This window comes from Geospiza fortis, unplaced genomic scaffold, assembly GCF_000277835.1.
Source record: "Geospiza fortis unplaced genomic scaffold, GeoFor_1.0 scaffold20, whole genome shotgun sequence".
NCBI classification, from domain to species: Eukaryota; Metazoa; Chordata; class Aves; order Passeriformes; family Thraupidae; genus Geospiza; species Geospiza fortis.
The window spans coordinates 264,039-278,629 of record NW_005054374.1 but is presented as its reverse complement, the minus strand read 5'-3'; the positions used below and the strand labels follow the sequence as shown (position 1 = coordinate 278,629).

Below are 14,591 nucleotides of genomic sequence, written 5' to 3'. Positions count from 1 at the left end.
CAATAACATCCACAGGACTGAATGTCACATTTCCATTGCTCTTATTTACTGTGGCACAAATGCATGGGAAGGAAGCTGTTGGTTTTTTGATTTTTTCTTGCCTCTTAAAGCAAGTTTTTGCCATAAGTGGAGGGAAGCAGAGATAAGAACCGGATTACTTTTTTTTTTTTTAATTTCTTCCACCCTCCATTCTCCCCCTAAAAATCTAAAACTCCTTCAGGACTAATGCTTCAAAATGTCAGAATAACTTAGGTGAGTTAAGTTCTGTTACTAGTCAAAGAAAAGCTCCTTTTCCCACAGGAATCAATTTGAAACTGAGAAAGAGAAAATACTTGGAGCTGTATAATAAGATCTTGAAAATAATGTATTAGGCATTAGGGCTAGAGATAAATGTAGCTCAGCTGAGGTTATAGTATTTAAAAAACTGTAAATGGGAGAAAGGGATGCAAGATAACATATTTATTTTCATGGTATTTGCAGATTCTGGGAAAAACAGGTCAGTTGTATATCATAAAAAAATCTGAGAACTACCCTGTTCGTGCAAAGTTTATAATAGCAGACAAGTAAGAACTGGTTAATATTCAATTAAAATATATTTGTAATATTAATATACTTCAATAACAAGCAAAGATACCTTTCTTTGCAATTTGGTAGATATCTTTTGACATGCTTCCTAAGGTTTCCAAGGAAAGTGTACTTGTCATAGCATTATTATTAGTATAATGTTAATCTGCAGATTTGAAAGAGACTCAATGCCCTTTGAAGAGCAAGGTGTGTTAAAACAGGATAGTTGCTCCATCTAGTGTTTTTATCATTTAACAGCTGTTAAATGAACTTTTTGAAAAGAGAAACATCCACACTTTTTTGAAAATTATTATATTTTGGATTTCAATCCCTCATTATTTGCAAAAGTTTATATTTTTAAAGAAAAAATTGTCAAAGGAAAACATAGGGACTTCATAATTCTCTTTTTAATAGGTATTGTTTCATAGATCCCATTTCTGTGCAATTAGTTGTGTTAGTCAGGACTAAATGATGATTGTTTAGCACTTCTACAGCCCCTCATTTGGGTTGTTTGACCCTTAATCTCTTACAGAAATTCAGCTTGTGCTCTGGTAGTCTTATCTAATGATAGGTAATACATTCAAAAAGAAGAAACTAATGTCTTCAATTTTCCTAGTGGTTTTTGATTTCATCACTGTAGTCAGTTCCAGAGAAAAGGAAAAGATGACTAAAACACAACAGAACAGTTTTCTGTTGCTTAAAGGGGAAATAATTAATAAACATTTTCATTTGGAGGATAAGGAGTGTGAGTATGTTGAGTTCTGTATACATGGGCACTTCTTAATGTTTAGTAAGCATTTATCTTTTACAGTTTTTGTGAGGGGAGAAATGGATTAGTGACAAATAAACAGAATTTATATTCTTTACATTTAGCAACTGAAATTACGTGCAATATTACAGAGTATTGATTTGGTTTAAAAGTACTCTGTACCTGATGGTTCTAGTTGAGTTTCTGTTGGAGATACACACTTGGATTGATTTGATATTTCTTTTCGTGCCTTGGTATGTATTACAGAAGTGCACTGGTCATAATGTTGATGAGGCTAAACTTAATAGTAACACAAATGTAAAGGGAGGGTCAAAATGTCATTCCAAAAGGAAATAAAATTGACACCTAAAATTCAAACCTACAAAATAAGAAGGTAAAAAAAATGTTTGGATAAATTGGCAGTTGAATTAGAAGATAAGCATAACTCTATTTATCGACTAATGACTCATCAACCTCAAATACAAAGGAGGAAGAAAGACAGCAGGGAATTAGATCAGAATAATTCTTCCAATGGGCACCATGTGCTGTAAAGTTGTTCTTTGATATGTTCTAGGCAGTGAAGAGCTACAAGCTGAGAAAGACTCTGGTGAGCTGGGGATTTAAGCCCAGACATGGAAATGAAATAATTCAGTGAAGTGGTTCTTGGATCAAAGTTGTATCATTCCCTGCCAACTCAATATGTGGGCAAATGTTTTCATGTCTGCCCAAGATTCACACTGGTGACAGGCCCAGTGTGATTTTTGTTTGGGGAGGGAAGGAAACAAATGAACAAAGGAAATTGTCAAGCAATTTCTGTCTGTTAAAAGAATAAAGTACTGAAACCAGTGTCTGTCCATGATTGCAGAAGCATTGTAATTTAGTTTAAAGATGAAAATCCTTCAGTTTAGAGATAAGATTATGTACCATGATGGCCACATGACAGGAAGATGCTTCATGCCTTGTGTTCCTATATGAACTAGTTTAAGATTGAATTTGTTTGTATATCTACTTACTCAAAGCATATTAAAAAAAATCATGTTTTTAATCTATGCCAGTCACATTTTCATGGAAAATTCTCCACAAATTGATTTTCTTGATCATCCCAAGACATGCCCACTTCATATTCCCATTCCAAACTTTCTTACTAGATCACCATGTATTTGTTCAAAATTGACTCTTTGTTCTGGCTTTCCTTTTCTCTATTAAATACATGATAAACTTCACCTTTGAGACATTTCACAATTGAATTGCATCAAGTTTTTCTCTTAGTGGAATGTCCAACCCCAATACTTACCACAGTAGGATTCTCTTGTCCTACTAGAAGTCCCCTATCTAATAAAGAAAAAACTTATGGAAATCACTAAATAGCAAGAGTTAATTTGTTTATATTTACAATAAAAACAAGTCTCCATTTGAACTCAGCTGACATATGCTGGCATGTAAAGAGAGGGCTGTGGGACCAGTAAAAATAGTATTTCTCTTATAGAATAGCAGAAGAAAAGACTAAGTGGAAAACAAAAGCATGACTGCTGCATGAAGAATAAATCCTCTGCCCCAAATGGAATTTTTAGGTGGGGAGCATGACCATGTACATGTTAAATTAAAGTAGTTAAGATTAATTTCTCAAGTGATTTTTCATTTAGGATCTTCCATTGATCTATTTTTACAAATTCTACCTGAACTGAAGTTTGTTGGGGCAGAAAGGCAGTCTGGCACTATTTTATGTCTAAATTATTCTTGTCCCTAAGAGATTTAAAGACTCTATACTTTGATATCAATCTAGAGCTAATATAATTTCTAACTGCAGCTGTGCTCAGAAAGGAAGTATCCAATCACTAAAGCAGAATGATTAAATGCAATTTCTACCAGTTCCCTCCTTTTGCACAAGGTGAACATGACAGAGTGATTTTTTTTTCTTGCTAGGTAAGATGTCTTTATCTTAAAGATATTTATGTACTGCAAAAAGCTACTTGGACTTAACTGTTACGTATTTTTAATTCTTTTCTGCCCCCCACTCTCTTGCCCTTTTTTGAACAGGAGGCTTTGTTTCTGAAATTATATTTATCTCCAGAAGAAACTGCAAGTGACAGAGCAATCTGTTATGTGAGATCAGCTTGGTCATATCAGAGAATCATATCATATTATAGAATGCTTTCAGTTGGAATGGACCTTAAAGATCTATGTCTAACACTTGCCACCATCTGATGGCTCTCTGGGCCATGAGATGTGTTCCTAATTATTTTGTTTTACTGCAAAAACTATCCCAAATGCTCCCATTCTTCTTCCAGCTGTTGCAAAGACAAGGGCTAAATCCTTTTTCTTGAAGAATTGATCACTGATAAACATTTTTCTGTCAATTTCCATCCTGTATCAGGGTAACACTAGTCTGTTTATGACAGAGTTGGACTCGCTGATTCTACTTGCCTGCAGCTTCAGAATGGAGCAAATTCCAGAACTCATACAATTTTACCTGCAGTCAAGGAACTTTAGTACTCAGGCACTGGTAAACTTCATTGCTATCAGATGTCTGGTGTTTTGTAACCATCAAATGTGCAAAGGATAGAACAAAGATAACATTTTATTTCAAGAATTGCAGTTGATTTAATGATCAGAAATAAAGCTGAAGTAGGAAGCTCTCAACTGACTGTGGAGTTCATGTTCAGGGATTAGAACAGCACAGACATTCCTTGAACCATCTGGGAATTTTATTTTGTCTTTTGCTTTGGAATTTGTAGTTCTTTTTAAAACTGAAGGTTTCTGCACCTTCCATTGCTTCAGAGTCACAGTTTTTTCTCCTTGAATGAGTATTCAGTTAGTATGATCAGGAAATTTTTTATCAAAATTATTCCTAAGAGTTTATTACTGAATGTAGAATATTGGACTAAGATTAAGGCAGTTTGCAATTCTTTTTCTTTTGCTTTCATTTTTTATGAATACAAAAAAATCACAGTGGAGAAGGAAAAAAAGGAAGCATAAATATTAACTCAAGCATGGAATACTTTCTTGTATTCATTTTTCAATTCTGCATATGTAGATTTATGTAGCACCTGGTCTTGCCTTACATTCTTGTATTTTAGAAGTATAAATTCTTGTAAAAATGAAGTGTATTTTTATAAAATAATTAATTCCTCCAGGGGTATAATTGTTGTGCAAGTTACTGTTTTTAGTAGATTTTCAGTTGTATGCAAATGATACAACCTATAGTCATAAAGCAAACTGAAAGATACAGCTTGTTATTTTTTTCCCCCAGGTCTTTCTGCTCTATTGTGTTCAGCATATTGCTGCAGAAGGAAAGTCAGATGCAAAAGGGATATAAATATTAGAACACACAGTGCAATAATGAAATGCAATCAAGCAGAGAGTGTGGCATAACTGACAACAAATATTGTCTGAAACTTCTTGTTGTAAAACTACAGTAGATACTGAATCACAATTTAAAATTTCTAGACATTAGTAATTTAAATATCTGCATTTTGAGATATTACCTGAATAGTGGTTAACACAAGTTAAGATCAGTTTTAAAGGAGTTGATGAAAGAATCCAGAATGTAGTAAAGGCAGCTGTGAAGTAAAAACTAGTTATAAATTAAGTGCAGAGAATTGGGGATCTTAATTTTGGTTTTAAAGCTTTAATTGTGGAAAATTATACTTGTTGATTAGTGATTACATTGTACAACAAATTTGAGTTAATCAGAAAAATCTTCTTTCATCAAATTTTCTGCTTGAATTTTCTTCATAATTGCAAAATCACAGGCTGGGATAATGATCTTTGAAGGCTGCATTTGGTCAGACTGGTAGGTCTTACATCCCCAGCTCAGCCAACAGGACTTGTGGTATGCTTCCTTCACTGACAGACATTTGTTTCATATCTTCCAAAAACATTAGCTTGAAAAATTAAAATACTTACTGTAGAAATTATTGTATCTGTTCAACTGTCAAATCGGGTCTTAAAAATGAAAAAGTATTTCTACATTTCTAAATTTAAAAGTGAATAGTTTTATGAACTCCCTTATGAGATGTGGGAGTTTAAACTGTATTTTGCTGATACAAATTGCTGTTTATTCCCTTGTTTAAACGACCACATTTGCTGTCAATCCTGTTCTCAGGAACTGTGGAAGTTGAAAGTCCTGTTGCACTTTTCTGTCTCTCAGGTTTGACTCGGATACCACGGAGCTCCACAGCTGGATGACCCGCTCCGAGGCGCTGCTGCAGAGCCCCGAGTTTGCCATCTTCAGGAAAGAAGGGAACCTCTCAGACCTCAGAGAAAGAGTCAATGTAGGAGAAACTACTCATGTCCATGTCTGTTAGTCTGTATTTGCTTGCCAAAGTGCTTTCAGAGTCCAAGTTTAAAGGATTTCAAAGGTAGACTGACAAGCATTGATTGTCCAAGATAAATTTAGAAGTGTTGACTGTTTCTGTGAATTTCAGATTTTGGCGCCAAAATTACTACGCAGCTTGTCTGAACAAATAGACTTTTGTTGCTGTTTTTGTTCATATATTCATATTTAATTACGGTATTGTAGATCCATGACAGTCTTAGGTAAAGTTATACAAAATATATATAAAATATATATAAATTTAAATATATTTGTAAAGTTATAAAGTTATATTAAGTTATCATTACTTAAATGTGCAATCCATTCTATACTAACAGCTCAATTTGACATTATACATGCATAAACTGAAGAATAAGAAAAAGTGTTGCTGGAGTGGATGCTAAAGAAAATCTATATCTATTTCCTTTACAGAGCTGTAAGATATATATGACAATCACCACTTTCCACAGGGCTTTTATTGTTTGTTTTTGGTGGTTTTTTACTCTATTGTAGTACCATATCAGGACCAAAAACTGTTCTTTCCTAACAAAGTGAATGGTTATGCACTGCTTAAAAAGTAGCTATGTTTGTGTGTCTGTGTGTCATAGACTGAATTGCTGAATTTTGCCCTTGAAAACTACACTGTTACAAATTTCCTTCATTATTTGATTTTTGCAGATCAATGAAAAAATGTCCATCTTTTCCAAGAGAAAGGGGCTTTATATAATTATCTTGGATAGTAGCATAGTATGTTGTGGAACATCATTAAAACCCATGTTGATGCCTACTCCTAAAACACAAAGAGGTGGAACAAAGTTACTGTATTGAATTTAGATTTGCTGGTGGTTTGTCTCATTTTCTATTTTTCCATCATGAATCAGCTATTATAAGATTGAGTAACATGGAATTTTGTGACTAAGTGTACATTTTTAAATTCCATGTTAAATTCCAAGTTTCTTGCAATAATTTTAGTTATTAATTCTAAATTGATATAAGAAAAATCAATATGTATCCTTCATTAACATTGAAAATATTTTTAAGGACCAAGACCCGTTTTAATTTCACAGAGTGTCGCTGCCTTTAAAATAAGCATTTTATAGAGAAAATCAAGTTACATTTACAAGTTTCTAGTTGCTCTAAGGGAGAAAACATTCTATTGCATGTATTAATTTGAGAGTGAGAACTCTGAAAGGTGACTCTTGACAAGTGCTACATGGATTACGTGTTGAATCGTTTTCAGTCAGTATAAGTCTTTGAACACACTTTTTAACAAAGTAAAGAAAAATATCAAGTTTTTATAAATGCCAGGTCTTAAAACTTGTCCTGACCTGACTTTTCCTGGTCTTATCTCTGTCTCAATCAATTAAATGAGAGACAAAGCAGAAAGTACTTTGCAGTTTATTGATTTGAACAGTTTCATTGCTGCTTTTTAACACTTTTAGTTATTAGTTCTCTCAAAGTGTACCTCAAATCAATGGAAAACAAGATAGTATGTATTTTAACATATTATAAAATTTCTGGTAAAGTTGTAGAAGGCATATAAAAAAAGAATGAAATTCAGAAAGGAAAACATATGTGAGAGATAATTGAAATAGATTTTATTGTTCTGTTGTGCTTTAAGCCCAGCTGGCAACTAAGCACCACACCTGCTCACATCCCCCAGCCCACCCCAATGGAATGGTGAGAACCAAAAGTAAAACTTGTAGGTTCAGATAAGAATAGTTGAATGAAATAAAGTAAAATATAATAATGATAGCAAATAATAATTCAGATAATAGAAAGCAGCAAACAACACACAAGTGAAGCACAATGCAATTGCTTACCACCTGCTAACCAAGGCTAGACCCACTCCCTGAACCCAAATAAGCCCCTTCCAGGTAACTCTCCCAGTTTATACACTGAGCACATTGTTCTATGGTGTGGAACATCCCCCTTGCCAGTTTGGATCACCTGTCCTGGCTGTGTTCCTCCCAGTTTTTTGGTTTTTTTAATTTTTTGTGTATCACTGGCAGAGCATGACACACAAAAAAAGAGTTCTTGACTTAGAGTAGACACACTTAGAAAACCCAAAACATGAATGTTATCAATATTATTCTCATAATGAAACCAAAACACAGCACTATCCCAGCTATTGAGAAGAAAATCACTGGATCCCAGGCAAAACCAGGAGGATGTGCACTGACACTGACATCCACAGTCATGCCCCAGTGTTGTACATGCATGCATGTGACCATCTACACATGTGTGCAGAAGTCTTATCTTGGCCTTACTTTATCATTTAGGGATTTTTGCCCATATGAAAACATAATTTGGTATAGCACAGAATACCTGTGGGTGGCTGGTGCCAAAACTGTCCTTTATTCCCTACTGTAGTCAGTGCTGAGTCCTAGAGCCTTTTTGTGATGACTTTCTTTTCTGCTGCTCTTCTGGGGACAGTTACTAGTTTCAGGGCTGTTTTTTTCTTGTGGCAGCTTGCTCCTGCCCATCATTTTTCATGGATGAGGGGTCACATCCATAAGATTGAGTGGAAGTGCATCTGCTGCATGATAGAGGGACAGAGGTGTCGGAAATGAAATCCACAAGGAAATCTCTTTTGCCATCATTGGTGATTCATGAAGTACAAAAGCTTGCTCCCATCCCAGCTCAGAGGAGTCCTGGGGGAGACAGAGCCAAGAGCAGGCTGTATGAAATGCAGTGATTCTGTTTGCTAAGGCAGCTGCTCTTCAGGTGCTGGCAGGAAATTAGCCTTTGGCAGATGTATTATGTAGCTTGAATATATTAGATATGTGCAAAAAGTCCATTCCTATGTCTGGGGAGAAGAAAAGTATTTATATCCCTTCCCTGATACAGAAGAAAGATATTTACCTTACCTGGGCAGGGAGACTGCAAAGCCGTAAGAATAGAAGGAGTTTGTTGACCAGCCATACTCCTAAATAATGGAGACATCCAAACATTAACGTAGTAAATATTGTTTTACTGTATCCCACCATAAACATTCTACAGTTAGTGTGTGTATTTTACTAAAATCAGACCTAAGAATGACTCAGGACTTCTATGTTTTTCTTAAGCTATAATGAGCTTTCAGTATTGCAAGTTCAAATATATAAAGGTTCAGGTGCAAAAAAACCTCCACAATTTCAGGTAGTAAATCCTACTTAGTAAATTGGATTTGAGACTATCCAATAAGAAACTGGAAATAAAAATCCTTGAAAGAAGTTTTGGTTACCCGAGAAGAAGCACCTAGAAATTCAGAATCAAAGATAAACACTAGGAACAGATGTAAGGGAAAATGTCAGATATCCTAGACAATTAAATTTGTTCTCTTGGCATTCTCAGAAGTCCCATTCTCATATGTTTGTTTTGTTTTAGTGACCTTTTCCAGCATGCTATGTTTGGCTTGGGTATTTGAGAGCTGAATCACTGTCAGAGGTGGTGATGATAATGTTACCTCTCTGCTCTCAGGGGTGATGGGTCACCACCACAGGAGGTCAGGGAGTGCTGCCCTGCATCTTTTCACAGAGCTCTCAAAGAAACATGTTGATTTGATAGATGAATAATATCCAAATTTCTCCAGCCATCAGTATGTTCTACTTTATGAAGTCATTAACTGCCAACTAAAATCTCAGGGTCAAATAAAATGTTTAGATTTGTAAAAAATGCCCCTTCACCTTTGGCTAGCATTTAGCTAAAGATGAATTTATAATGTTTTTCAATCAATTAAAGCTGAGATATAATGTATTTGCATTGTCTGTTACAAAGTAGTCCAAAAGATAATTAATCTCTACTTTGACAAAAGCCCATGAAGTTAACCAAGTTAACCTTTTCCTCTAATATTGGTGTCTTTTTTTCTGAAAAAATCTTTTACAGAAGGCAAAAAGAGTAAAAAAAAGGAGGGAGGTCATATATTTGGAGATATTTTGAAGTGGCTTAGCTGCTATTGTCAAAAAGTGTCTATTACATAGAATAAGAATCATATTATTATAACATTTTTCTGTATAATATTATACAGAATTTAAGTTTCAAAACTTCACAAATCCCTTCAAAATTATCCCATTCTACTTGTGACATAAATGAACTTGGATCAAGAGTATAGTCCCTTTTAGTAAAGGAAAAAATGAAGAAAACAGAGCCAAAGAGATAAATGAGAGGTGTTTCCAGGACTGTTCCATTTATTTCTAGGCACTTGACACAGGGTTGTGGAAATAGTTCTTCTGAGGTTCTTAAAAACCCAAGACACAATTTGCAGGTTTGGCAAGCGATGGCAGGGACATGTGCTCATTGTTTTGAGTAACTAGAGTGAATTTCCTCCTTTCTCCCCAGGCCACATCATTTGTCTTTGTAGGAGGAACCAAGAGTTCAGTTTCTCCTCCTTTGGTTATCACTGTGCTTCCTGTGTATGTTTCTCCTCTTGTAACCAGTGCTCGACCTTCAATTGCATAATATATGCCAATTACATAAAAATGTATGGAAAAAATAGTTGACTGAAAGTTTGATATGTTTATTTAAGGACTCTATACATAGTGCTTATATTTTCTGCCAGGACCTGGAAATTTGAGTCTTTCAGGAGAGAGGTGGACATTTCTCCACATTTTCCTGCACACATAGCATATGCTAGGCAGGGAAGGGTTGACTTCCACAAGTTTATATGTCATATCATTTTTATGTTTTAAAAAGATAAGTTTTAGCATATTTTATGAAGTGGTTTTGGGTTTTTTTTATGATTTTTTTTCTGCTCACTACAGTTATACACATGATAATTACACACCTCGTGTTACAGACGGAGTAGAATTATTTTCAGTATATTTTAGTGTTTTAATGATTCCTTTGAGTTCTCAGTAGTTATTCTCATGTTAATTATACCTAGCATTATAGAAAGAGTAGTATTAATTAAGATTCTGTAAGAGATTTTGGAACTCTGCAGAGAGTTAATTTACTTTTTAAATTTGGAAAATATTTAAATTGTTCTGGGTAATTGTGCAAGATTTTATTGACTTTCGAAAATGAGAGATAATTCATACAGTCATCTGTAACTTAGTGGGATTAAACTTCATAATATTTCAGTGGTAATTTAGTTATATATTAAATATATTTATAAAATACAAACTATTTTATTATTCTCTAAATATATTTTCTTTATATATTTCATTTATCCAAAATTGTTTTAGTGACATTGTTGAAAAGAATCTTTGATATTGTTAGAAAGCCTGCTGCTTAACAATTTCTGTATGCACAAATGGATAGCAGTTATAGGTAGGCTGAGGAAAAGCATGAATTTAATTGAAAATTTCTCTTCCAAGTTTCTGTGTCTACTCACTTGTAGTGTCTTCCAGGAGCTGCTTCTTGTTAAACTGAAGATGTTTTAAACATCACATTTGAAAAGTTATTTTAGGAGAGTTTCTTCAAAGGTGTTTATATTCATTCCATATGGGTGCAACAATCTATTTGAAAAATAGTATTTCCAAATTTATGTATATACGAGTCTTTTACTAAATGCATTCTTAGACACCTACTTGAGCTTTCTTTTCAGTTTAGGGCGCCTTTGTGAAGTCATGCAGCATTTAACTTTGCTGTGGAAATTAACAGGGTAATGGGGAAGCCCAGTGGGATCAGCCAGCCTGGGAGACTGCAACCAGGGCCAAGTGTTGTGTTTCCTTATACATCATGTAGGATTTGGGGGAACATATCCTCTTGTGTGTGTGTATCTGCTGCAGGAAAGTGAGGGATTTGATTTATGGGACCCTGTGTTGGTCAGAATCTCAGGAGATATATAGTCTGTTTTATTTTTAGTATCAAATTTGTGCATCTTTGAGCTTCTAAATTACACCTAAATTATGCAACTAATTTAGTTTAAAATCAATGAAGTGACTTCATGGTGTTAATTACAAGACAGCATTGATGGGCTGTCAGATCTAAAATGGATTTACTTTCCACCAGTATTTCTACTGACCCAAAATGATATTTAAATTTAGATTCTACTATATCTTAGAATTTTAGCAGCTGGCCTTTACTAGGCCCTACTAGCTGGCCTTAACATTGGTGAGCAATTGCTGTCTACAGAAAGGTGAATCAAGAGTATTAAGTACAAAACATGATGAGAAACCTGTATTAAATCTCCAGTACACTCTTCTTCTTAATAGCCCATATATGGGTGTCTGCTGCATATGGTCTTTTATGCATTTTACAGTTGTTATTTAGTTTTTAAATAAAGTAGTAAAATATAAGCAATCAAATTTTATATGGGTTTGATACTGTAGAATGCTGTGACTCCCTGTGATTTGGTGAGAATGGTCAGTTTTTGCTTTTACCATGAAAATAAGCAAATCTATTCTTCCACAAGGCATTTCTGTTAAATTAATATTTTCTTTCTGAAATATTGTGCTTCAAATAGCTCTTAATTTCTATGTCTTTTATGAGTCTATAAAATACTGAGATGTGTCATTTGTCAGCTCTGTTGTGTTCTGACTCTCTGTTTTTGTATTTGACCAATTCCCTTCCTGGTGGTTGTTTATGGTGCTTACCTCTGTCATTACAAACTGGGGGGCAGTCAGGGCAATGTGATGGGGTAGAAAGTCTCAAGAAGTCAGAAGAAATCCCTGAGATTAATAACTTTCTTGTATGGAATCCATCTGTTGAAATACTCACCTTTCCTGTTGTGCTGCAGGCCATCCAACGAGAAAAGCCTGAGAAGTACAGAAAACTGCAAGATGCCAGCAGATCAGCTGAGGCCCTGGTGGAACAGATGGTGAATGGTAATTACTTGGGGGTTGCTTTAGATAATCTTCTTAGGGGTTTGATCAACGAACAGGTTCATATTTATCACAAGAATTATATTAGCACATACTGTCTAAATGGAACGGGAAAGTGATATTGCTTTATATTTCTTTATTATTTCTGAATGTTAAATCTGTTAATTAGAGAAGAGAAAAAAAGCATTACCACTTTAGTACCATGCAGAGAGATGTGTTAGAAACTCACAGTAATGAATTGTATATTAACAATCTGTTCTGTGCAGAGACTTAAGTTGTAATCTTATTTTCTGAGTTCTCTACGTTTTGAAGTACATTAACACATCTGAGTTAGACAGTTCCAAAGGCATTACTTTAACCAGTTGGGGAAAAATACTTCCTGACTTTTAATGTACAATGTATGTTTTGTAATATACATATTTCTGTAATGTTCTGTATCATAGAAGATATAACATTTTATTGGGATTTAGAAAAAATTTTTGGCATTTGGTTTTTTGAATATAATAATTGTCAAAGTTTATACAACTCTTGAGCAAAGAAAAATAGCTTCAAGAGTTTTGTCTTTTTTTTTCCCAAAGAAATTATTACATTACACCATTCTTTTGAACTTTTAAAGAAGGGAAAAACAAAACCCAAGGAAAAGTTCATGAGGGTAAAACTGTAACTCATGTCATTGTTCTTAATATTAAAGAATATCTTGCCTTGCAACCAAATAATTAAAATGGGCCAACATCTGTCATACTGATATGATTACCAGAAATACAGATGCTGAGTAAACTGACATTTGGAACATATATTGTCTCTTAAATTGTTACAACGAATAACCAATAATTAAATTGCTAAAAGTAAAATGCTTTAAGTCTGAGATACTAACTAGCCAAGATAAAGAAATTTGATGGAATACTACAATTATTTTGCTTAATTATGAAGGTGTAAATTTTAAAAGAGACCATATTTAATGTGTAGGACATATTTCGTTATCATTACTGTACCAATTGCTACAATGAGTCCCTTCCCAGACTCTGTGAATATACGGAAGGCAGTCTGGCAACATCTGCACCCTGTTTGAAATAATTTGGGCACTTTTCCATGGTTGATGATGTAAAATGTTCAGACTTTTTATGTTTTCTGTCTGGGAGAATTGATTGTACATGACTTTTAGGGAAGCATCTGAAATTTGTATGCTGATTCACTGAGGTTCCTATTTTGGGCAGAATCTGGTTGAGGTCTAGGGCATATTAGGCATGCCTCACTCTTCCATTGGACAAGTGCAGACCTGCACCTCAAGAATTCCAGTTTAGTTTCTTTGGATTATGTAGTACTTTATGATGACTAATTTTGGTGTTAGTTGTCGAACTCACTACCATCTTAAATACTGCTTACCCTGCACTGTAGTGCCTACCATGTCATGTATCAAGTAGACTAAATTCTGTCCTAATAATTTCGCATGGAGTTTTAACTCAAGACTGTTTTTCTGTCCCTCAATCCATGGGTCCATCCTTATTAATGGTTTACATTTGGCTAGATGTGCATGTAAATATTTCCAGTATTTCTCAAGTCAGACCTCTTTTTTTAGGAAGCACATCTTCCAACTGGGTGGCAGGCGCAGGGTAGACTAACTAAGCCAGCATGACTTTATCAGCTTCTTCAACTTTGTCAGCTGCTCTGAGGTCTGTGTCATGCATTATATTGTGTTAGCCTTGGTAGAAAAAACCTTCTGGTGTGGCTGACATAATTGGCTGTGAAAATGAAGATCTCTTATTGTCATGGTTTTAGGGAGGAAGCAATCCCTTTTAAAAGATAAACAATTCCTCTGGACTTGAAACCTTGAGTATCTATCGGACTTGCAACTTCTCCACTAATGCAAAGACAAATTGAAGAATAGTGTTTGGAATGGTTAATTAATGCAGTAATTGCCAGCAGCAGAGATTAGAATAAATAATTAACATTAGCTGGTGAGAATTATGAGATGATTTTAACAAAGAATCAGCAAATGGAATATCTTGTGAGGTGCTCAAAATTACTCCTTGAGGGTAGAGGAAGTTAACTGCCATTGTAAAGCCATTGTACTTTTGTGTACAACATACTCTCTATTTGCCTTTTCTTCCAATCATTATGATCTAATTGCAGTTAATGGTTCAATTTAGTTCAGCTGAAACCGAACTAAAAGTTAAGTAAAAATATTACCTTTAAAACCTCACTTCAAACTGTAGTCGAG

At 34.6% G+C, this 14,591-nt stretch overlaps 1 protein-coding gene across 1 annotated transcript in view; it reads left to right on the top strand.

Annotated features, from left to right (window-relative positions):
- The window catches only part of LOC102031458 (dystrophin), a gene marked incomplete at its 3' end in the record, with an annotated part of 438,907 nt that overhangs the window by 302,485 nt on the left and 121,831 nt on the right, over positions 1-14,591 (top strand). The window contains exons 18-19 of the mRNA XM_005424869.2: positions 5,463-5,586; positions 12,289-12,376. Coding sequence (XP_005424926.1) covers positions 5,463-5,586; positions 12,289-12,376 — 212 coding nt within the window. The remainder of the gene's footprint in view (positions 1-5,462; positions 5,587-12,288; positions 12,377-14,591) is intronic.